This window comes from Phyllobates terribilis, unplaced genomic scaffold (assembly GCF_046119375.1).
Source record: "Phyllobates terribilis strain yellow unplaced genomic scaffold, ASM4611937v1 Scaffold_4__5_contigs__length_816908805, whole genome shotgun sequence".
NCBI classification, from domain to species: Eukaryota; Metazoa; Chordata; class Amphibia; order Anura; family Dendrobatidae; genus Phyllobates; species Phyllobates terribilis.
In genome coordinates this window covers 194210112-194234937 of record NW_027362764.1, presented here as the reverse complement: position 1 = coordinate 194234937, position 24826 = coordinate 194210112, and the positions used below count along the sequence as shown (strand labels likewise).

At 41.4% G+C, this 24826-nt stretch overlaps 1 protein-coding gene across 4 annotated transcripts in view; it reads left to right on the top strand.

The window, feature by feature from the left end:
- NEK10 (NIMA related kinase 10) overlaps positions 1 to 24826 on the top strand; it is a 554523-nt gene that overhangs the window by 383982 nt on the left and 145715 nt on the right. For 3 of the 4 annotated variants that reach the window (XM_073678014.1, XM_073678012.1, XM_073678013.1), the window contains exons 30-33: positions 8773 to 8810; positions 8898 to 9038; positions 19701 to 19801; positions 21164 to 21274. In XM_073678014.1, the coding sequence (XP_073534115.1) occupies positions 8773 to 8810; positions 8898 to 9038; positions 19701 to 19801; positions 21164 to 21274 (391 nt within the window). The remainder of the gene's footprint in view (positions 1 to 8772; positions 8811 to 8897; positions 9039 to 19700; positions 19802 to 21163; positions 21275 to 24826) is intronic. The other variant, XM_073678015.1, reaches the window with a different exon arrangement.

Below are 24826 nucleotides of genomic sequence, written 5' to 3'. Positions count from 1 at the left end.
TCTCCCCATTCTATCTCCTAAAATTTCTCTCCTATGTCTCCCCAAATATAATAAATCTTCAGAAGAGCACACAGACATGCAGAAGCGCGCTTACACACACGAAAACAAGCGCGCACAGACACATACTAAGGGCTCTTTCACACGTCAGTACGTGCGGTGACAGTTTCCACATGTACTAGAGACATTGGTACACATAGACCCATTCAAATGGATGTGCACACGTCAGTGTGTTTCCACTTTCCACAGACCATGTGGTGTCCGTGGGCAAAACACGCTGACATGTCTGTTTTTTACTTGCTGCACCTCCCGCAAAACGTCCCGCACACTGATGACAGTTAGCGCTCTTCCCAAGCACCGGGCGTGGAAACGCTGCCCACATCATAGATCCCTGCCGGCGCTGCGATCAGCAGCAGCAGGGTCAATGATGAGAGTAGTAGTCTACTCCCGCCGTGTCCAACTGTAAAAATAGGAATAAAATAAAAAAATCCTTATACTCACCTCTCCTAAGTATCACCCGCTGTAATCCGTGCGAGAGCTCACGCCGAGGAGAATGACTCCTGCAGCGAGTGGACCCCGGAGCTGCGCTCAACAAGCGGTGCCCTGTCAATCACTGAGCGCAGCTCCGGGACCAGCTCAATGCAGGAGTCATTCCCCTCGGCGTGAGCGCTCGCACGGATTACAGCGGGTGACACTTAGGAGAGGTGAGTATAAGGATTTTTTTATTTTATTACTATTTTTACAGTTGGACACGGCGGGAGTAGACTACTACTCTCATCATTGACCCTGCTGCTGCTGATCGCAGCACCGGCAGGGATCTATGATGAGGGCAGTGCTCAGCACCCGGCTCTTGGGAACAGCGCTAACTGTACACTGATTCCCAAGCGCCGGTATGTGTCACATGGATGACACACAGGGGGACACGGATATCTCCAGTCCCGTAAATATCAGGACATGTGAAAGAGCCCTAATATACACACAGATACACATACTCACAGAAATGGGGACATGTACACACACAGGCAAGCACACACAGAAATGCACACACAGTCATGCACAGACACACTCAGACAATCATACACAAAAATGCAGACACGCAGGGAAGCACGCACACACGTGTGAAGACACATATACACACGTAGACATGCAGGCACTCAAATACATACACACTACACACATTCAGGTATACATACACACACACACACATGCAGGCATATACACACACATGCATGCAGGCATATACACACACACAGGCATATACACACAGGCATATACACACAGGCATATACACACACACAGGCATATACACACAGGCATATACACACAGGCATATATACACACAGGCATATACACACACAGGCATATACACACACACATGCAGACATATACACACACACAGGCATATACACACACACGCAGGCATATACGCACACACACACGCAGGCATACACACACACAGGCATATACACACACACACAGGCATATACACACACGCAGGCATATACACACACACACACGCAGGCATATACACACACGCAGGCATATACACACACACGCAGGCATGCACACACACACGCAGGCATATACACACACACACACAAAGGCATATACACACACACGCAGACATATACACACACAGGCAGGCATATACACACACACACGCAGGCATATACACACACGCAGGCATATACACAGACACACAGGCATATACACACACACACACAGGGATATACACACACACAGGCATATACACACACACAGGCATATACACACACACACGCACGCAGGCATATACACACACACACAGGCATATATACACACACACAGGCATAAACACACATGCAGGCATATACACACACAGGCAGGCATATACAGACACACGCAGGCATATACAGACACACGCAGGCATATACACACACACACAGGCATATACACACACAGGCATATACACACACAGGCATATACACAAACACAGGCATATACACACATATGCAGGCAGCATATACATAAAAATTCATACAAACACACACAAATATTACACTACCTGTACAGTACAGACGCGCTCCTAAGGCAGGAGACTGCAGTGCAGGGCGCGCTGTGACGTCACTTTCAGCAGATGGGCGGCCCTGTCTGCTTAGTGTGACGCTGCAGTGCAGCCCCTGCTCTGCTCTTTGGCTCTTCTACTCCCAGGCCCCTCCCGCTACTGTCCTGGGCATCGCGGCGGTGAGAGTGCGTGCGCGCGCCCTTAAAGGGCCCGCGACCACTTTTTATTTCCTTTTTAAAAAAAAAAAAAAAATTCTTCTCTGTCTTCTCTGCAGGGGGCCCGGGGCCCACCGTGAAATTTCCCAGCACCCCGCACCCCTGCATATACACACACACGCAGGCATATACACACACACACACGCAGGCATATACACACACGCAGGCATATACATACACACGCAGGCATGCACACACACACATGCAGGCATATACACACACACACACAAAGGCATATACAGACACACGCAGACATATACACACACAGGCAGGCATATACACACACACACGCAGGCATATACACACACGCAGGCATATACACAAACACACAGGCATATACACACAGACACACAGGCATATACACACACACACACAGGGATATACACACACACAGGCATATACACACACACAGGCATATACACACACACACGCACGCAGGCATATACACACACACACAGGCATATACACACACACACAGGCATAAACACACATGCAGGCATATACACACACAGGCAGGCATATACAGACACACGCAGGCATATACACACACACACAGGCATATATACACAGGCATATACACACACAGGCATATACACACACACAGGCATATACACACATATGCAGGCAGCATATACATAAAAATTCATACAAACACACACAAATATTACACTACCTGTACAGTACAGACGCGCTCCTAAGGCAGGAGACTGCAGTGCAGGGCGCGCTGTGACGTCACTTTCAGCAGATGGGCGGCCCTGTCTGCTTAGTGTGACGCTGCAGTGCAGCCCCTGCTCTGCTCTTTGGCTCTTCTGCTCCCAGGCCCCTCCCGCTACTGTCCTGGGCATCGCGGCGGTGAGAGTGCGTGCGCGCGCCCTTAAAGGGCCCGCGACCACTTTTTATTTCCTTTTTAAAAAAAAAAAAAAAAATTCTTCTCTGTCTTCTCTGCAGGGGGCCCGGGGCCCACCGTGAAATTTCCCAGCACCCCGCACCCCTGCATATACACACACACGCAGGCATATACACACACACACACGCAGGCATATACACACACGCAGGCATATACATACACACGCAGGCATGCACACACACACATGCAGGCATATACACACACACACACACAAAGGCATATACAGACACACGCAGACATATACACACACAGGCAGGCATATACACACACACACGCAGGCATATACACACACGCAGGCATATACACAAACACACAGGCATATACACACAGACACACAGGCATATACACACACACACACAGGGATATACACACACACAGGCATATACACACACACAGGCATATACACACACGCACGCAGGCATATACACACACACACAGGCATATACACACACACACAGGCATAAACACACATGCAGGCATATACACACACAGGCAGGCATATACAGACACACGCAGGCATATACACACACACACAGGCATATATACACAGGCATATACACACACAGGCATATACACACACACAGGCATATACACACATATGCAGGCAGCATATACATAAAAATTCATACAAACACACACAAATATTACACTACCTGTACAGTACAGACGCGCTCCTAAGGCAGGAGACTGTAGTGCAGGGCGCGCTATGACGTCACTTTCAGCAGATGGGCGGCCCTGTCTGCTGAGTGTGACGCTGCAGTGCAGCCCCTGCTCTGCTCTTTGGCTCTTCTGCTCCCAGGCCCCTCCCGCTACTGTCCTGGGCATCGCGGCGGTGAGAGTGCGTGCGCGCGCCCTTAAAGGGCCCGCGACCACTTTTTCTTTCCTTTTTTTAAAAAAAAATAAAAATTCTTCTCTGTCTTCTCTGCAGGGGGCCCGGGGCCCACCGTGAAATTTCCCAGCACCCCGCCAGGCCAGTCCGAGCCTGGGTACATCCCTCTCCTTGCTGGTCCGAGAAATACAACAGTGTGTTCTTCTCCATCGGAACTTTCAAGGTCACTATCCACCTCCAGAGCTCCTGTCTGTGGTGGTTCCTTAGTCGATCTTGGACGATGTCGGTCTACTTCTGGGAAGTCTTGTTGTGGTGGGAGATAATCACAGGGTAGTAGTAAATTCCGATGGACTATTCTGGTTTTCTTGTCTCCCATTTCAAATTGGATTTCATACACTGGGCTGTCATCAGCTTTCCTCCTTACGACCACATACACCTTGTCTTCCCAGTACGAACGAAATTTTTCTGGAGCGCCTTTCTCACGTACGTTCTTGACTAGAACCCGGTTTCCCAGTGCCAATTCTGCTGAATAACATTTTCGATCATAGTACTCCTTACTCCTGCTCTGTCCTTGCGTAACCACTTTGGATGCTATGTTGTATGCCTCTGCCATCCGTTCCTTCCATTTTCGAATGTACTCCGGATACGTTCTGTAAGTCTCTGACACCGGAGTATATCGAACATGATGTAGATTGGCAGTCTTGGCGATCGTCCATACTATAGGAAAAAGGGTGAGTAACCCGTTGCATCGCTCTTTGTACAGTTATAGGCATGTACCACATTTGACAGAGAACTCTTCCAGTCTTTCTTCTCATCTGCTGTTAAAGTGCGCAACATCGACAATAATGTCCGGTTAAAACGTTCCACTTGTCCATTACCCTCTGGGTGATAGGGCGTTGTGTGGGATCTCTGAATTCTACAGTACTTTCTAGCTTGGCAAAGAGCTGGTTCTCAAATTCTCTTTCTTGGTCGTGGTGTAACCTCATAGGGAACCCAAACCTCAAAGCAAAATGATTGAAGATCTTCTCTGCCGCTGTTCAACCCGATTTATTGGTGGTGGCATATGCTTGAGCAAATCGAGTGAAATGGTCCATCACCACCAAGATGTATTTGTAACCACCCTTGCACGTCTCGAGATGTAGAAAGTCTGTTGAGACCATCTTAAATGGATACGTAGTTTGGATGTTGCCCATAGGTGCCCGGGTTGATGAGTTGGGACGTTTATCTTTCAGACACCCACACTCCCTGATCACGTACTTCTCAATATCTCTCTGCATGTACGATCAGAAGAAACTTTCGCGGATCAAATTTGTTGTCCTTTCCACTCCCAGGTGTCCCATGTTTTCATGGAGTTCTTTGAAGACCAACCTATGGAATACTCTGGGTAGTACTAACTGCCGGTTTTGTCCTCCTTTATGATACAGGATACAGTCTTCACTGAGGTAGAGCTTCGTCCATTCTTTAATTAAAACAGATACTGCTGGTGACTCATTGTCTCTCTCCCGTTTACTTGGAAACCAATTTTGGTCCACATAAAGTAGTATTCTAACAATTATCTGATATTTCCGTTGTGCTCTACAGATTTTCCCTTTTGGTAGTTGTTGAATAGACCAGGGGTGATCTTGTTCTTTCGCTTTTATGGTGGTTTCCACAGTCAACGGACACCACAATGGTGTGTCTTCTTCCTGATAAGCTTGTACTGCTTGGGTAGTGCTCTCAATTGCTTCCAGACTGATTTCCTCCGAACATTCTTGCATGAACTCCTCAGGCTCTAGTGGCATTCTTGACAATCCGTCAGCATCCGCATTGCATTTTCCTGGCCTGTACTTGATGCTGAAATTGAAGTCAGCTAGTTCAGCGACCCATCTCTGACCCGTTGCATTCAGTTTGGCTGTAGTAAGGACATATGTCAAATGGTTGTTGCTGGATGCCTCTAAAGCAACATCACTACTTGTGCATGTCACAATCACCTACTTTTATAAATGCTCTGTGTGTAAGGTATACAGTTTTAGGATTTCTTAGCTGTAAAACAGTGCTTTCATCCAGAAAAGTGGGACGATTTATTCTCACTTATCATCCTTGTGCTATCCGTATACAATCCGTTTTTTTACTCAGCAGTTATTAATCTTTTACAGTTTCCTATGTTACAAAATGGTAATGTACCGTAAAAATCGAATGTTACTCTGATGATCCGTATTGCATCCGATTTTTTTTCTCGCACCCATCTGATCTTGGAGTAAAATCGCTGCATGCTACAATTCTCTTCTCACGCCGAATACAGCTGAAAAAAATACGCAGATCTGCACTGCCTCATTGAATAATATTGGTCCGAGTGCAATCCATTCTTTTATCGGATTTCACGCGTCCAAGTTATATGCTTGTGTCAGCGAGCCCTTACTCAATCATGTTAAGGTATGAACAATTGAATCAGATTTATTTCTTCCTAACATAATACCATTTTACTCAGATAATTGGTTCAATTGAACAATATTGAATGGCCCAATCTCTCAATATTGTATTCCAGTAGTCCATTTAAACTAAATGAATATTGTATTTTGACTCCCTTAATACACCAATTCCTTTAAAATATTGAGTATTTTTTATTCCACTGTATTTACAGGCTATATTATTCTATATATAGGTGCTGACAGAGCTTGAGAAATAAATTGTATGTGACTACCATGAGTCTAATGAGGCCAAGAGGGAGCAAACAATGGCATCAGATATTTCATCACGCGAAGGAGTAGGCTCGTTAGTAGCAATTTTTGTCTCCATTTCATTGATTGAAAAAATGTACAAAGTGATACCTGTCTATTAGGTCTATTAGCCAGTGAACATATATGACAGGATATTTGTGTTCACCTTGGCAAGTAGATGTTCCCTGGAGTGACCAAACATTTAGGTAGACAGTCTGAATTGCTGTCCTGTGTTAGAACATGTTACTTCTATAACACAGTTGTAAAAGTAGATGGATTTTTCATACAATGCTTTACAATGTAGGAAAGCATTACCTCTATGGATAGTTATAATATAACAATCATAACAATGAAGAGATGTTAGATTGCCAGTGTAGCAAAAATTATTGGGTTTTGTATACTTTCACCTAATGCTTTTGTGGGCCTTTAGAGTGGTAATGATCACTCCCAACTTGCTTCACCACCTGTAATCTGGCTCTGGTGGACATGAATAATTTCTGGCTTTGTGTTGGACACTTGTTACAAAATGCAACTCGGTTAACTGTACTGAAACCAGTCATGCACATAGCACCAACACAGATTTTTATGCCTGAAAGTAAATACTGACAATTCCCATCTACTGACTGCAAACAGAAATCTATGTGACTGTGATGTACTGCAACACAACAACTTTATAACACAATATTTTTTTAATCTTGATGCAGTGAAAACTAGGAGGGCATTATAATACCCCTTTGTCCTAATTTTGTATTAGCGTTAAAGATCTCAAAAGGGGTTCAGTACATTATTAGGAGATGTCAGAGTGTTAAACACATCTTTTCCGGCAGTTAGAAGCTTTGCAGTGTTGAAATCAAATTTTGGGGAAAATTAATTGAAGCTGGCGAATTTGAATTTCAGAAGATTGGCTCATCTCTAATATTTACCTCTGGAGTGGTCGACCAACAAACATCACTCCAAAAGCAATATGTACCATAGTCTGCAAGGTCACAAAGGAATCCAACATAACCTCTAAACAACTAAAAGCCTCTCACATTAGGCAATGTTAATGTTTATGAGTTCACCATCATGAGGACACTGAACAACAATGGTGTGCATGTCAGGATTGCATGAAGAAAGCCACTGCTCTCCAAAAAGAACATTATTGCCCAACTGCAAGATCACATGGACACGCCAGAAAGCTATTGCAACAGTGTTTTGTGGATGATTGAGACCAAAAATGTGCTTTCTGGTTTAAATGAAAAGCATTATGTTTGGAGAGAGAAAATCACTGCATTACGGTATAAAAACCTCATACCACCTGTGAAACATGATGCTTGAAGGATCATGGTTTTTGCCTGTTTTGCTGCGTCTGAGTAAGGACAGTTTGTGATCATTGATAGAAGAATGCATTCTGAAATATGCCAGCAAATTCTAAAGGAAACTGTTAGAACATTTGTGTATTAGTTGAATCTCAAGAGAACGTAGATCATGCTGCAAGACAAATCCCTAAAGCACATAAGTCGTGTACAGATAAATGGTCAAAAAAGGGTAAAGTGAAAGTTTTGGAATGGCAAAGTCAAAGTTCTGACCTTAATCCTATACAAATTTGTGGAAGGACATGAAATGAGCAGTTCATGGGTGAAAGCCCACCAAAATAAGAGTTGAGGCTGTTTTGTAGGGAGACATGAGCGAAATTTCCTTCAAGCCAATGTGCACGATTAATCAACAATTTCTGGAAATGTGTAAATGCAGTTTTTGATACACAAAGGGGTCACCTCAAATGCTGAGACATACTTTTGCCATTCACATGGAATATTGCATCTTTTTCCTAATTAAAAAATGATGGTCTAATATTATTGTCTCATTTATTTCACTTGTTTCTCTTTATCTACTTTTAGGACTTGTGTTTTAATCTGATGTAGTTTTAGGTCAAATTTATGCAGCAATATGGAAAATTCTGAAGGGTTCACAAACTTTCAAGAACTACTGTACATAAAATAGTGGTTATCGGCTAAAACTATAAGAGCTTTGAAAATGCTATTTCCTATTATATTAAATAAAATATACTTTTTTTAGCCTTATATTTTCCACTGTGTATTTTTCAGGGAGCACACGGGAAGCACAAGTTCCAAACCAAGACCAGGTAATTCTTTGCTTTCTGAGCTTAGAACTTTGAAAGTTTCTCTTAGGATATAACATGAAACACTGTCTCTTCCTTTCTTTTCTTCAGCTTTGCTGCCTATTGATCTTCTTCTGAAAGTTCCTTCACTGGTGTTCAGGTCTCAAAGTAGGAAGCTAGCGACTTCGTTAGGGGCAGAATGGCCTGCTCACAGTTTTTCTACTGTGGTTCTTCACAGTCTGAAACATTCTGGTATATATTTTTAGTGGAATTTTATACTTGTTCTTTTTTGCCTGTGAATATATAGCTTTTTCTCAAGATGTCATGTGTGTATACTTGTTGAAAAAAAAGATTTCACTTGCTGCTTTATCATACTTAAAGAATATGAAAAGGTATTTTTAAAATATTTCTAAAGTTCGCTGTACACAGTATAGTCAGACACAGCTGTGTCTCTTGCTTATGAAGACGTATTCTCTTGCCTTCCCTCTTGGCTCGATGTATCCCAGATGAGTAGAAGATGGCCAGCTTTGAGAGACAACATGGTTTTGTGTTACTTTAATGGGAGTTTGTGTGCCTACAGGTGCCCCCCCCCCCCCACCAATGGTTTTGATGAGATTTGTAGCCTGTATAGGGTTTTGCTGGCATGTATATGTGATTTACATTGTGAAAAATGTAAATTCCTAATGAAATTTGTGGAATGATCAAGGTCAATGTGCCCATGAGATCTGAAGTGGAGCAGTCCCACTCAAGTTGTTGTAATACACAGTCACAGTCCCAACCAAACGTGAAATCAGAGGAACCCCATACCTTTGCCATTCATGAGAGAGACTGAAGGGGGAGCAGCCCATTTTATCACTTCACAGAGGATTCCCAGGACACACTTAAGACCCCAACTAGGCATGGGCACACAGTACTTGGTGTAGTGAAGAGCTTTAGGACTGTGACCATATTTCCTGCTGTTAGGGCATACATGGGTGCAACTTGTTTTAAAAAAAAAAGCATCAAATAGGTGCGGCAAACAAAAATAAAAGATCTACCATCTCTAGTATGCAAAGATGAATAATCAAATTGGCACAGTCCTGAAGTTAAAGAAGCACTCCCATTAACCTTTCTCTCTAAATCATGTGTATGTAGTGTAGTGATTGTGTTGATATATTCACCTCCCACTGTCTTCTCTGGTATCCAGCGCCTCTTCACTCCCCTTCTGAATGACGTCAGCACTCTTTAGACTATATGGCTCACTCTATGCTCTATACGTGAACCAGAAGTCCCTTAACACAATATAAGCCTATGGAGCCTCGTTCTGACAATAAAAAGGCTTACATTGTAAAAACCACTTCTGGGTTGACGCAAAGTGCAGTGTGACCTGAAAAGTCTGAAGAGCGGTGACGTCACCCAGAAGAGGAGCGAAATGGCGCTGGATACCAGAGAAGGTGGCAGCAGGTGAGTATATTAACTACAGAAGAGAGGATTGATTTTTGGATCTCTGGTCCAGCGTTCCGGTCCAGTGGTACCTGGCGGCTAGACAGGAGGCCCACAAATCTCTTATGTTCCAGCGTCCCTGGCCTGGAATTTGATTTGTCAGGGCTGGCACAGATGACGTTGCCCCAGCCCTTGCTTATCAAAAGCCACGTGGGGGATACTGGAAGGTAAGAGATTTGTGGGACTTCCATCCAGCCACCAGGTACCACTGACCTGAACGCTGGATCAGAGTCCTGCGAATCAATCTGCTCATTTCTAATATTAACACACACACACACTACCCTACATACACATATACACAAGTTTAAAGGTAAAAAAGTTAATGGGAGAGTTTCTTTGCTTCTTTAACAGATAGCAGACAAGTTGTGGAGTTCACCACATAAGCAGTTCATGCAGTTGTGTGGTCATGGATATCAGCTAAAGGTTACTGTACGGTTAGGCTGGTACACACATGCAGTTTTTGATCAAGCTCGACATGCATTTTTTAATCCATTTATTAAGTAAAAGTCAGAAGTGAATCCCACAGGAAGTAGACATATGCATTCTTCCTTTGTATTTGCCAGTTATTTTGAATCCACTTCAATCTTTCGCTCTACAAAAGGTATATAAAAACTGCCCCAAATCTTGCACGTGTGATCGGAGATTATTTAAAATGAACTTCTGTACTTATTCTTTTCCTCACCTCTGCACTGTCCTCCATTGCACTGCAGGATACTAATCAATCAAGTGATTTACTAAATTGATGTAGTTTCCTTTTGTACATTTTAAATAAATCAGTCTGAAAAGGCTGCACACTACAGATAGATGTTGTAAAATAACCTACACTCTGGCGTGAAAATGGTGACATTTATCTTTGGCTACAGTTGTGCTCAAAAGTTTACATACCCCGGCAGAATTTTTGCTTTCTTGGCCTTGTTTTAGGGAATATGAATGATAACAAAAAAAACGTTTTCTCCACTCATGGTTATTGGTTGGGTGAAGCCATTTATTGTCAATTTACTGTATTTTCTCTTTTTAAATCTTAATGACAACCAAAAACATCCAAATGACCCTGATCAAAAGTTCACATACCCTGGTGATTTTGGACTGATAACATGCTCAGAATTTGATACAAATGGGTTTGAATGGCTACTAAAAGTAACATCCTTGCCTGTGACCTGTTTACTTGTAATCAGTGTGTATGCATAAAAGCTGAGTGTGTTTCTGGATTGTGAGTCATGGGGAAAGCAAAAGAATTGTCAACAGATCTACGGGAAAAGGTAGTGGAACTGTATAACACAGGAAAGGGATACAAAAAGATATCCAAGGAATTGATAATGCCAGTCAGCCGTGTTCAAACTGTGATTAACAAATGGAAAATCAGGGGCTCTGTAAAAACCAAACCACAGTCAGGTAGACCAACAAAAATTTCGGCCACAATTGCTAGGAAAATTGTTCGGGATGCAAAGAAAAACCCACAAATAACATCAGCTGAAATTCAGGACTCTCTGAAAACTAGCGATGTGGCTGTTTCATGATGCACAATAAGGAGGCACTTGAAGAAAAATGGGCTGCATGGTCGAGTCGCCAGAAGAAAGCCATTACTGTGCAAATGACACAAAGTATCTCACCTACAATACGCCAAACAGCTCAGAGACAAGCCTCAAAACTTCTGGAACAAGGTAATTTGGAGTGATGAGACCAAAATTGGACTTTTTGGCCACAACCATAAACGTTACATTTTTAGAGAGGTCAACAAGGCCTATGATGAAAGGAACACGATTCCTACTGTAAAGTATGGAGGTGGATCGCTGATGTTTTGGGGATGTGTGAGCTACAAAGGCACAGGACACTTGGTAAAAGTTGAAGGAGAGATGAATGCAGCACGTTATCAGCAAATACTGGAAGCCAATTTGCACTCATCAGCCCCGAAGCTGCGCATGGGACGTACTTGGACATTCCAACATGACAACAATCTAAAACACAAGGCCAAGTTGACCTGTCATTGGCTGCAGCAGAATAACAATAAGGTTCTGGAGCTGCCATCTCATTCTCCTGACCTAAATATCATTGAGCCACTCTGGGGAGATCTCAAGCGCGCAGTTCATGCTAGACAGCCCAGGAATTTACAGGAACTGGAGGCTTTTTGCCAAGAAAAAAGGGCAGCTTTTCCATCTGAGAAAATAAAGAACCTCATCCACAACTTCCACAAAAGAATTCAAGCTGTCATTGATGTTAGAGGGGGCAATACACGGTATTAAGAACTGGGGTGAACTTTTGATCAGGGTCATTTGGATGTTTTTGGTTGTCATTAAGATTTAAAAAGAGAAAACACAGTAGTTTGGCAATAAATGGCTTCACCCAACCAATAACCATGAGTGGAGAAAAAGTTTTTTTGTTATCATTCATATTCTCTGAAACAAGGCCAAGAAAGCAAAAATTTTGCCGGGATATGTAAACTTTTGAGCACAACTGTATGTAAGGTGTGGGTTATAGAGACTCGTGTAATAGCATCAGTGATCAGCTTCAATCCAAAAAGGAGTTCTCTCATGACATACAGTCATGTAATTGTCTAACATTTTTACTAAATGCAGTTATGGCCAAAAGTGTTGGCACCCTCGAAATTGTTCAAGAAAATGAAGTATTTCTCCCAGAAAATTATTGCATTTCCACATGTTTGTTATACATGTTTATTTCCTTTGTGTGCATTGGAACAGCACAAAAAATTATAAAAAAGGCAAATTGGACATAATTTCACACACAACCCCCAGAATGGGCCGGACAAAAACAACTTTGTTTCAAGCATGTGATGCTCATTCAAACTTACCAATGGCAAGGAACAGGTGTGGACAATGTAAAATCACACCTGAAACCAGATAAAAAGTGGAGGAGTTGACTCAATCTTTGCATTGTGTGTGCCACACTAAGCATGGAGAACAGAAAGAGGAGAGAACTGTCTGAGGACTTGAGAACCAAAATTGTTGAACAATATCAACAATCTCAAAGTTTCAAGTCCCTCTCCAGAGATCTTGATGTTCCTTTGTCCATGGTGCGCAACATAATCAAGAAGTTTACAACCTATTGCACTGTAGGTAATCTCCCTTGACGTTGATGGCAGAGAATAATTGATGAAAGGTTGCAACACAGGATAGCCGGATAAGCAGCCCCAATCAGGTTCCAAAGAAATTCGATCTGTCCTGCAGGCTCAGGGTGCATCAGTGTCAGTGCGAACTATCCGCCAACATTTGAATGAAATGCAATGCTATAGCAGGAGACCCAGGAGGATCCCACTGCTGACACAAAGACATTAAAAAAGCTAGACTGCAGTTTGCCAAAATGAGACTAAGCTAGAGCTTTTTGGTAAAGCAAATCATTCTACTGTTTACCGAAAACAGAATGAGGCCTACAAAGAAAAAAACACAGTACCTACAGTCAAATATGGTGGAGGTTCAAAGATGTTTTGGGGTTGCTTTGCTCTCTCTGGCATTGGGTGCCTTGACTGTGTGCAAGACATCATGAAATCTGAATATTACCAAAGGATTTTGGCTTGCAATGTAGTGCCCAGTGTCAGAAAGCTGGGTTTGCATACTAAGTCATGGGTCTTCCAGCAGGACAATGACCCCAAAACATACTTCAAGAAGCACCCAGAAATGGATGGAAACAAAGCGCTGGAGAGTTCTGAAGTGGCCAGCAGTGAGTCAGAATCTAAATCCACTGAGCACACGTGGAGATATCTTAAAATTGCTGTTGGGAGAAGGCACCCTTCAAATATTAGAGACCTGAAGCAGTTTGCAAAAAAAAAAAAGTGGTCCAAAATTCCAGTTGAGAGGTGTAAGAAGCTTGTTGATGGTTAAAGAAAGTGATTGATTGCAGTTATTTATTCTAAAAGGTGTGCAACCAAGTGTTAAGTTGAGGGTGCCAACTATTTTGTCCGGCCCATTTTGGGGTTTTGTGTGAAATTATGTCTGATTTGCCTTTTTTCCTGTTTTTTTTCTCAGTTTTTTTTTGTGTTGTTCCAATACACACAAAGGAAGTAAACATGTGTAATTTCAATACTTTTCTGGAGGAATACTTCATTTTCTGTAACAATTTTAAGGGAGCCAACACTTTCAACCATGACTGTATGTAGTAACTTAGCCAAGCAATTCAGAAGTTAGCTTATTGATTGATTTTGGCTGTTTAATTTTTGATACAACTTTCAGTAATACAATTTGTATAAAAAGAAAAAAAAAAGGATCGCATGATGCATGTTGTTGACCATCACTTTGCATGATAAACATACAGTATGTATATGTGTATTTGTAAAGGTGTACAAGTAGCCATAATGGTGTTTTGGTGATCTGACCTGCACTGAATAATAGTGAAGCCATTCTCTACTCTATTGCAAGGGCAACTAGCAGAATTATAAAAGTGACTCTGAAAATAAAAGGACCAAATTATACTGAAAAAAAGGAAATGAGAACATTTTTATTTTTAAACAGATTAGAATGTTGTAATTGTAAAGCAACAATAGGAGCCATACTCATTTTACCGATCCCCTACCACTCTGGTTCTCATTCTTCCTGTTTTCCCTGATGGTCTCTCCTACTGCTTTTCCTATGATGTTTCTGACTCAAAAATGTTGACTGCAATAGTCAATAACTGACCACAGCAGTGACTTACTACATCATTGATTGGCTATAGCAGTCACATGTTTTTGGAACCAGATTAGCAGTATATTAGAGGGGAAAATATGGCTTGTCTTTTATTTTAAAACTTTCTAAGCTGTTTTAAAAATAACTTTGCCTTGGCTGTGTAACCCCTTTTAACTGGAATGTTAAGGCTTACTAGTTATGATCCATTTGAGTTCGTGCCACCAAATAAGTGTATGTTGGGTACAGGTTCTGTTTTTGCCTGGCAGTAGGCTGTCATGTTTATGCAATTTAATAAGAACACTATTTGTGACCACAATCTCTCTTTTATAATGCATTTTCAAGAGCTTTAACTCTCTGCAATCTCCATCTCTAATTGTGAATTGCTCCAGAGCTCACATTCAGAAAGAATGGGCACTAGTGGCTCTGAGATTCTCCGACTCTCACAGAAATACACTGAACTCTCAATCCAAAATTCTATACCTGCTTCTAATTAACCAGCAAAGTTTAATTTTCTCCTCATGTTCGTATAGTTTAAATTCTGTGATCAGTCATCTCCTTTTTTATGAGAAGGTACAAAGTGTTTTGGACATTATTACTAAGGTTTTGCATTGAAAAGATTCAGCAATGTGGCTGTCAATCAAGTGTCCGTGTTGGACAACATAATACTTCATAAAAGATCAGCAGGAGAATCAAATATGTGACGAAAGCCTTCACTAATTCTCTCTGCACTGATTCATTTGGTCCCTCTTTGAAACTGTAACTACTTTTATGCCTTAGTCTTGGTTTCTCAGTTAGTGTAGAGTTTCTCAATGGTAATAGACAATTCTACATTATTTTTGCATGCACTATTGGGTTATTAAAAAAGTATGAAAGGTATGCTTTAACAATATTTAGTAATATTTGATAAAGGTGTAACAAACCAATATACTGTTTACTTGTTATAACCTTCATACATACAGCAGGTAAAATAAGTATTGAACTCATCACCAATTTTCTAAGTAAATATGTTTCTAAAGGTGCTTTTGACATGAAATTCTCACCAGATTTCGGTAACAACCCATCCAATCCACACAGGCAAAGATATCAAACTATAGATGTCCATAAATTATGTATAATAATGAAAAATGACACAGACATAAAGTATTGAACACATGAAGAAAGAGAGGTGCAAAAAGCCATGGAAAGTTATGACACCAGCTGAAATCTATCAATAATTAGAAAGCAATCTTGCTACGTAGTAAAAAATAATATCAGCTGTTTCAACTGATGGCCTATAAAAAGGTGTCTCATTACCAAGGTGCCACACAGGAAACATCTCAAAATGGGCAAAACCAGTGAGGTGTCTCAAGACCTTCACAACCTTATTGTTGCAAAACATACTGATGGCATTGGTTACCGAAGAATTACTAAACAACTGAAGGTTCCAGTGAGCACTGTTGGGGCCATAATCCGGAAGTGGAAAGAACATAATTTCACCATAAACTGGCCACAACCAGGTGCTCCTTACACGACTTCAGACAGAGGAGTGAAAGTAATTTTCAGAAGAGTTGTCCAAAAGTCAAAGACCACCTGTGGAGAGATGCAGAAAGACATCGGAAGGTACAATTGTTTCAAAGAAAACAATAAGTAATGCACTCAAACTCTATGGCCTGTATGCACACTCACCACGCAAGACTCCGTTGCTGAACAAAAAGTATGTTCAAGCGCGTTTAAAGTTTCCTCAACAACATTTAGACAAGCCAATCAAATACTGGGAGAATATAGTCTCATCAGATGATTCCAAATCTGAACTTTTTGGATGCCATAATACACACTATGTTTGGAGGCCAAAAGACACTTCATATCACCCCCCAAAACACCATACCAACTTTGAAGTTTGGAGATGGGAACATCATGGTGTGGGGCTGTTTTTTAGTGTATAGCACTGGCAAATTTTTTATAATTGAAGGAATTATAAATGGGCAAATGTACCAAGACATTCTTGATAAAAATCTGCCATCATCTACCAGGATGATGAAGATGAAATGAAAGTAGACATTTTAGCAATACATTGATCCCACACACAGCTAATGAAACTCTCAATTGGTTTCAGAGAAAGAAAATAAATCTGCTAGAATGATCCAGCCAATCACCTGACCTAAATCAAATAGAAAATTTGTGTAAGGAACTAAAAGTCAGAGTTCATGGAAGGAGCCCACAGAGCCTTCAAGATGTGAAGAGTGTTTGTGTGGAAGAATAAGACAAAATCACACCTGAGCAATGCATGCGACTAGTTTCTCCATACAGGAGGCATCTTGAAGCTGTCATCACCAACAAAGGCTTTTGTATGAAGTATTAAATAAATTTCATTAAGCGTGTTCAATACTTTGTCCCTGTGTCATTTCTCATTTTTACACATAACATAATTTATGGACATATATGGTTGATTTATTTGCCTGTGTGGATTGGATTGGTTGTTACCGAAATCTGGTGAGAATTTCATGTCAATAACACCATTAGAAATATATTAACTTAGACAATTGGTGATGTGTTCAATGCTTATTTCACCCACTGTAATTAATAGAGATGAGCTAATAGAGATGATCACACATCGTGACACCAGTGCCTATTAATCACAAGAGATGCCTATGATGCTGGTCCGGCTGCCACAGATTACTAAAGTGGACCAGGATAGTGTTAATCTTTTTGCTTATCTCTAATAATTTATAGTAAGGATGAGAACCCAAATTCGTGTTTATTCATATAACCCATCATTAATAATAGAAGTTGAGCAAAAATATCCCCACTACCGTGATTCTGCGACACTTGTCAGTCAAAGAAGTTTGCACTGCCCGACTCTGGCTCTCCGGTTGACATTGAATATTGAAGTGGATGCTGGATCAGTGTAGTGTTAATCTTTTTGGTTATCTCTAATATTTAATACAGTACAGACCAAAAGTTTGGACACACCTTCTCATTTAAAGATTTTTCTGTATTTTCATGACTTTGAAAATTGTACATTCACACTGAAGGCATCAAAACTATGAATTAACACATGTGGAATTATATACTTAACAAAAAAGTGTGAAACAACTGAAAATATGTGTTATATTCTAGGTTCTTCAAAGTAGCCACCTTTTGCTTTGATGACTGCTTTGCACACTCTTGGCATGCTCTTGATGAGCTTCAAGAGGTCGTCACCGGAAATGGTTTTCACTTCACAGGTGTGCCCTGTCAGGTTTAATAAGTGGGATTTCTTGCCTTATAAATGGGGTTGGGACCATCAGTTGTGTTGTGCAGAAGTCAGATGGATACACAGCTGATAGTCCTACTGAATAGACTATTAGAATTTGTATTATGGCAAGAAAAAAGCAGCTAAGTAAAGAAAAACGAGTGGCCATCATTACTTTAAGAAATGAAGGTCAGTAAGTCTGAAAAATTGGGCAAACTTTGAAAGTGTCCCCAAGTGCAGTTGCAAAAACCATCAAGCGCTATAAAGAAACTGGCTCACATGAGGAGCGCCCCAGGAAATGAAGGCCAAGAGTCACCTGTGCTTCTGAGGATAAGTTTATTCGAGTCACCAGCCTCAGAAATCACAGGTTAACAGCAGCTCAGATTAGAGACCAGGTCAATGCCACACAGAGTTCTAGCAGCAGACACATCTCTACAACAACTGTTAAAAGGAGACTTTGTGCAGCAGGCCTTCATGATAAAATAGCTGCTAGGAAACCATGCTAAGGACAGGAAGAAGAGACTTGTTTGGGCTAAAGAACACAAGGATTGGACATTAGACCAGTGGAAATCTGTGCTTTGGTCTGATGAGTCCAAATTTGAGATCATTGATTCCAACCACCGTGTCTTTGTGCGACGCAGAAAAGGTGAACGGATGGACTCTACATGCCTGGTTCCCACCGTGAAGCATGGAGGAGGAGGTGTGATGGTGTGGGGTGCTTTGCTGGTGACACTGTTGGGGATTTATTCAAAATTGAAGGCATACTGAACCAGCATGGCTACCACGGCATCTTGCAGCGGCATGCTATTCCATCCGGTTTGCGTTTAGTTGGACCATCATTTATTTTTCAACAGGACAATGACCCCAAACACACCTCCAGGCTGTGTAAGGGCTATTTGACCAAGAAGGAGAGTGATGGGGTGCTACGCCAGATGACCTGGCCTCCACAGTCACCAGACATGAACCCAATCGAGATGGTTTGGGGTGAGCTGGACCGCAGAGTGAAGGCAAAAGGGCCAACAAGTGCTAAGCATTTCTGGGAACTCCTTCAAGATTGTTGGAAGACCATTTCCGGTGACTACCTCTTGAAGCTCATCAAGAGAATGCCAAGAATGTGCAAAGCAGTCATCAAAGCAAAAGGTGGCTACTTTGAAGAACCTCAAATATCAGACATATTTTCAGTTGTTTCACACTTTTTTGTTAAGTATATAATTCAACATGTGTTAATTCATAGTTTTGATGCCTTCGGTGTCATGAAAATACAGAAAAATCTTTAAATGAGAAGCTGTGTCCAAACTTTTGGTCTGTACTGTATATGGTAGAGTTGTAGATACACACTTCATTGTTTTCTATAAATCCTACTAAAACTGTCTAGATCTGTGAAAAAATGTTACCAAACAAATATTTTTGAGCAATCATTACAAATGACCACATGTCAGTGGATGGTGGAAAATTATGTTTGTAGTCTGCCCGACAGTGAGGTATGTGGTTCATATTGCACAGAAAGTAGAAAATTAATCTGTTATATAAATATAATGGAAAATGTTGAAATGCAAAAAGGTTGTTTTTCATTTTCTTCTGTGTTGTAACTTGTTTTCTACACAACAGCATCTGCAGGTATTTCAGTGTCCCAGAGAAAAGTGCGACAGATCAGTGATCCAATTCAGCAGATACTAATCCAACTGCACAAAATTATCTTCATTACACAGGTAAAGATTTCAGTGATTGATTTATGCCTCTGTAAAATACTACATTTTGCTATTTCATTTCAAAATTTGAACTTCTCTCAATTATTACACTCATGGTTCAGTAATTATTTTAATCTGGGACCTAGTGGTCTCCAAAGGTTCAGTATCTGTCTACAGTAGCCTGTCATTCTGTTTTAATATATGATTGCTTTATCATACTGAATATTTAAGGTTCAAATCCAAAAATAAAAGTTATATCAATTTTGTATGAGCCTCAAGGAGCATCAAATAATAAAGAACCAACATTGGAAATGTAAGCAAATTCCTTTCGAGGACTTCCTTGAAGGTTATGACCATGGAAGTATCATTTTTTTACATTTAAAGGGTGTTCGTTAATCCATTACCCAATATTATGCCTGTCTTGTGAATGTTAGACTGACAGAATGCTGTTCTATGTAATTTTTGTATTCTTTGAATTTAATTGCCAATTTCCCATAAGATGAAAAAGTCAATATTCTACTAATTGTTCAGAACTGTACAAGTAATTTGGTAACTGATAATAGGGCTTCAACGGATAGTCTTCACACCGGCTAATCCACGGGACACAGAGAACGCTTTAGTTTTCACCCATTTTTTCCCTGTACAGGGATTTGGCTTCTCTACAGAGGCCCTCTGAGTTGTTGTGAGCAGCTGATGGCCAATGAAGCAATAAAATGGTGAATTAACCAGGTCAAAACCAGAGGGGAAGAAAACAATGGAAGAATCAGATGGCATGGGCTATGTCAAGAAGATCATCGGGAACAAGTCTGAAATATCATTCAGGCTACAGAAAGTCTCCACAGTCCAGGGTTAAGTCCACATAAAGTAATCCAAGTGGTTAAACAGTAAGAAAGTGGTTTTACAAGAGCCAGGTCAGGAATCATATTAATCAGGTGTAATCATAGCAGAAGCAGTAATACAAGGCAATACCTGCCACTGGATGGGACACACGGATTTACATAGGCGCCTTGTCCTGGCCTTGGCTACTAAACTGTCATTGGAGGAGCCTGACTGGGCATTATGGGTGCTGGTCATTATGTATATACACAGTAAAATGCATTCCCTAGGTGATGTGCACAGCATCCAGTAGGAGATATCATTCTTCTATTCAGATGACAAAGTTGGTGGTGCACATGCCAGTCAGTAGTCATGTCATCGCCATCTTCCCCCCTGCTGTCAGTGCTGCTTGCAGTAGTATCTGACAGCGGACCCAAAAGGCACTAGGGCAAGGCGAGTAAATAAGTAACGCGAGTATGTAACTTGGATCTGGTGATTTTTTTACATGTGGTCACATATCCTGCAATAGTCTCAAGCATTTTTAACACTTTCATGTGATTTCTACAGCTTCCCCCTGCTCTTCATGATAATCTGAAAAGGAGGGTTGTCGAACGATACAAAAAATCTCTTTTCAGTCTCCAAAGCAATCCCTGCAACCTGAAAGCTGAAATTCAAAAGGTATAAAGTTCTTTGCTTTAGGATCAAATAAATATCATGCCATGTAAATATTATTCCTCACCAGTTCACTTAATTTTAGAAGTATAAATTAGTGATACATTTGTATCTACAATCACAAACTCCTTTAAAACTGGTATATACTTGTTTTGACATCACACTAATACGCTTCTTGTTGGCACGATACTGTATGTATGTATGTGTGTGTGTGTTCATGTGTGTATATATATATATACATATATATATTGTGGTAGAGTTGCTCACTCTGCTGCACTCGGAGGTAGCCATGGAACACTGATACTTTAAATTTCAAGTTGGTTTATTAAGACATGTCATAAACCACCCTGAAGTCCATAAAGTAAATACAGCCCATTCGGCATAATTGCTAAACAAAAGTAGAAACAGCACAGTCCGTATATCGGCCGGGGTCCGGCCAATCAGGGTTAACCACACACGGTTCAGATTTAGCCCAACACACGCAAGCTCCTCACTGGAGCAAGTCTCTCCAGATACTGAACAACACTTGAGCCCCAAGACTGGCTATTTAAAGCCCCAAACCACTCCCTGGGGTGGAAATATGGTGAATGGCCTCCCGCCCACACTTTAGTCATGCATCTATAAAACATGCCCTTTTAAATAACCTTTAACCCTCTCTGCACCTATGCACCTACCATGCAGGAGAAAACTTCCATGTTTCACATCACTGAAGATAACAGCCTCAGTGAAACATATCTCCCCTCCAGCATTCTGCCAGTGACTTTGTCAGAATATATATATATATATATATATATATATTTATATGTATATATACAGTATAAACCAAAAGTTTGGACACACCTTCTCATTTAAAGATTTTTCTGTATTTTCATGACTATGAAAATTGTACATTTACACTGAAGGCGTCAAAACTATGAATTAACACATGTGGAATTATATACTTAACAAAAAAGTGTGAAACAACTGAAAATATGTCTTATATTCTAGGTTCTTCAAAGTAGCCACCTTTTGCTTTGATGACTGCTTTGCACACTCTTGGCATTCTCTTGATGAGCTTCAAGAGGTAGTCACCGGAAATGGTTTTCACTTCACAGGTGTGCCCTGTCAGGTTTAATAAGTGGCATTTCTTAACTTATAAATGGGGTTGGGACCATCAGTTGTGTTGTGCAGAAGTCTGGTGGAAACACAGCTGATAGTCCTACTGAATAGACTGTTAGCTGCTTTTTTCTTGCCATAATACAAATTCTAAGTAAAGAAAAACGAATGGCCATCATTACTTTACGAAATGAAAGTCAGTCAGTGCGAAAAATTGGGAAAACTTTGAAAGTGTCCCCAAGTGCAGTTGCAAAAACCATCAAGCGCTACAAAGAAACTGGCTCAAATGAGGAGCGCCCCAGGAAAGGAAGACCAAGAGTCACCTCTGCTTCTGAGGATAAGTTTATCCGAGTCACCAGCCTCAGAAATCGCAGGTTAACAGCAGCTCAGATTAGAGACCAGGTTCAATGCCACACAGAGTTCTAGCAGCAGACACATCTCTTCAACAACTGTTAAGAGGAGACTTTGTGCAGCAGGCCTTCATGGTAAAATAGCTGCTAGGAAACCACTGCTAAGGACAGGCAACAAGCAGAAGAGACTTGTTTGGGCTAAAGAACACAAGGATTGGACATTAGACCAGTGGAAATCTGTGCTTTGGTCTGATGAGTCCAAATTTGAGATCTTTGGTTCCAACCACCGTATCTTTGTGCGATGCAGAAAAGGTGAACGGATGGACTTTTTGCATGAATCTGCAAAAACACTAGTGCACGCTCTCATCATCTCCCGCCTTGACTACTGCAACCTCCTGCTCTGTGGCCTCCCCTCTAGCACTCTGGCACCCCTCCAATCGATCCTAAACTCTGCTGCTCGACTAATCAACCTGTCCCCCCGCTATTCCCCGGCCTCTCCTCTCTGTCAATCTCTTCACTGGCTACCCATTGCTCAGAGACTCCAGTTCAAAACCCTAACCATGACATACAAAGCCATTCACAACCTGTCTCCTCCATATATCTCCGACCTAGTCTCCCGTTACATACCTGCACGCAACCTCCGATCCTCACAAGATCTCCTGCTCTACTCCCCTCTTATCTTCTCCTCCCACAACCGTATACAAGATTTCTCCCGTGCTTCCGCCCTACTCTGGAACTCTCTACCCCAATGTATCAGACTCTCGCCTACCGTGGAAACCTTCAAAAGGAACCTGAAGACCCACCTCTTCCGACAAATCTACAACCTGCAGTAACCACCGCTCCACCATACCGCTGCACGACCAGCTCTACCCTCACCTACTGTATCCTCACCCATCCCTCGTAGATTGTGAGCCCTCGTGGGCAGGGTCCTCGCTCCTCCTGTACCAGTCGCTGTCACATTGTGTTCAAGATTATTGTAATTGTTCTTGTATTATACCCCTTTTTCACATGTAAAGCGCCATGGAATAAATGGCGCTATAATAATAAATAATATTAATAATAAATGGACTCTACATGCCTGGTTCCCACCGTGAAGCATGGAGGAGGAGGTGTGATGGTATGGGGGTGCTTTGCTGGTGACACTGTTGGGGATTTATTCAAAATTGAAGGCATACTGAACCAGCATGGCTACCACAGCATCTTGCAGCGGCATGCTATTCCATCCGGTTTGTGATTAGTTGGACCATCATTTATTTTTCAACAGGACAATGATCCCAAACACACCTCCAGGCTGTGTAAGGGCTATTTGACCAAGAAGGGGAGTGATGGGGTGCTACGCCAGATGAACTGGCCTCCACAGTCACCAGACCTGAACCCAATCGAGATGGTTTGGGGTGAGCTGGACCGCAGAGTGAAGGCAAAAGGATCAACAAGTGCTAAGCATCTCTGGGAACTCCTTCAAGATTGTTGGAAGACCATTTCCGGTGACTACCTCTTGAAGCTCATCAATGGAATGCCAAGAGTGTGCAAAGCAGTCATCAAAGCAAAAGGTGGCTACTTTGAAGAACCTAGAATATAAGACATATTTTCAGTTGTTTCACACTTTTTTGTTAAGTATATAATTCCACATGTGTTAATTCATAGTTTTGATGCCTTCAGTGTGAATGTACAATTTTCATAGTCATGAAAATACAGAAAAATCTTTAAAGGTGAAGGTGTGTCCAAACTTTTGGTCTGTACTGTATATATATATATATATATATATATATATATATATATATATATACACACAGTTGTGCTCAAAAGTTTACATACCCCGGCAGAATTTTTCATTTCTTGGCCTTGTTTCAGAGAATATGAATGATAACAAAAAAACTTTTTCTCCACTCATGGTTATTGGTTGGGTGAAGCCATTTATTATCAAACTACTGTGTTTTCTCTTTTTAAATCTTAATGACAACCAAAAACATCCAAATGACCCTGATCAAAAGTTCACCCCAGTTCTTAATACCGTGTATTGCCCCCTCTAACATCAATGACAGCTTGAAGTCTTTTGTGGAAGTTGTGGATGAGGTTCTTTATTTTCTCAGATGGTAAAGCTGCCCATTCTTCT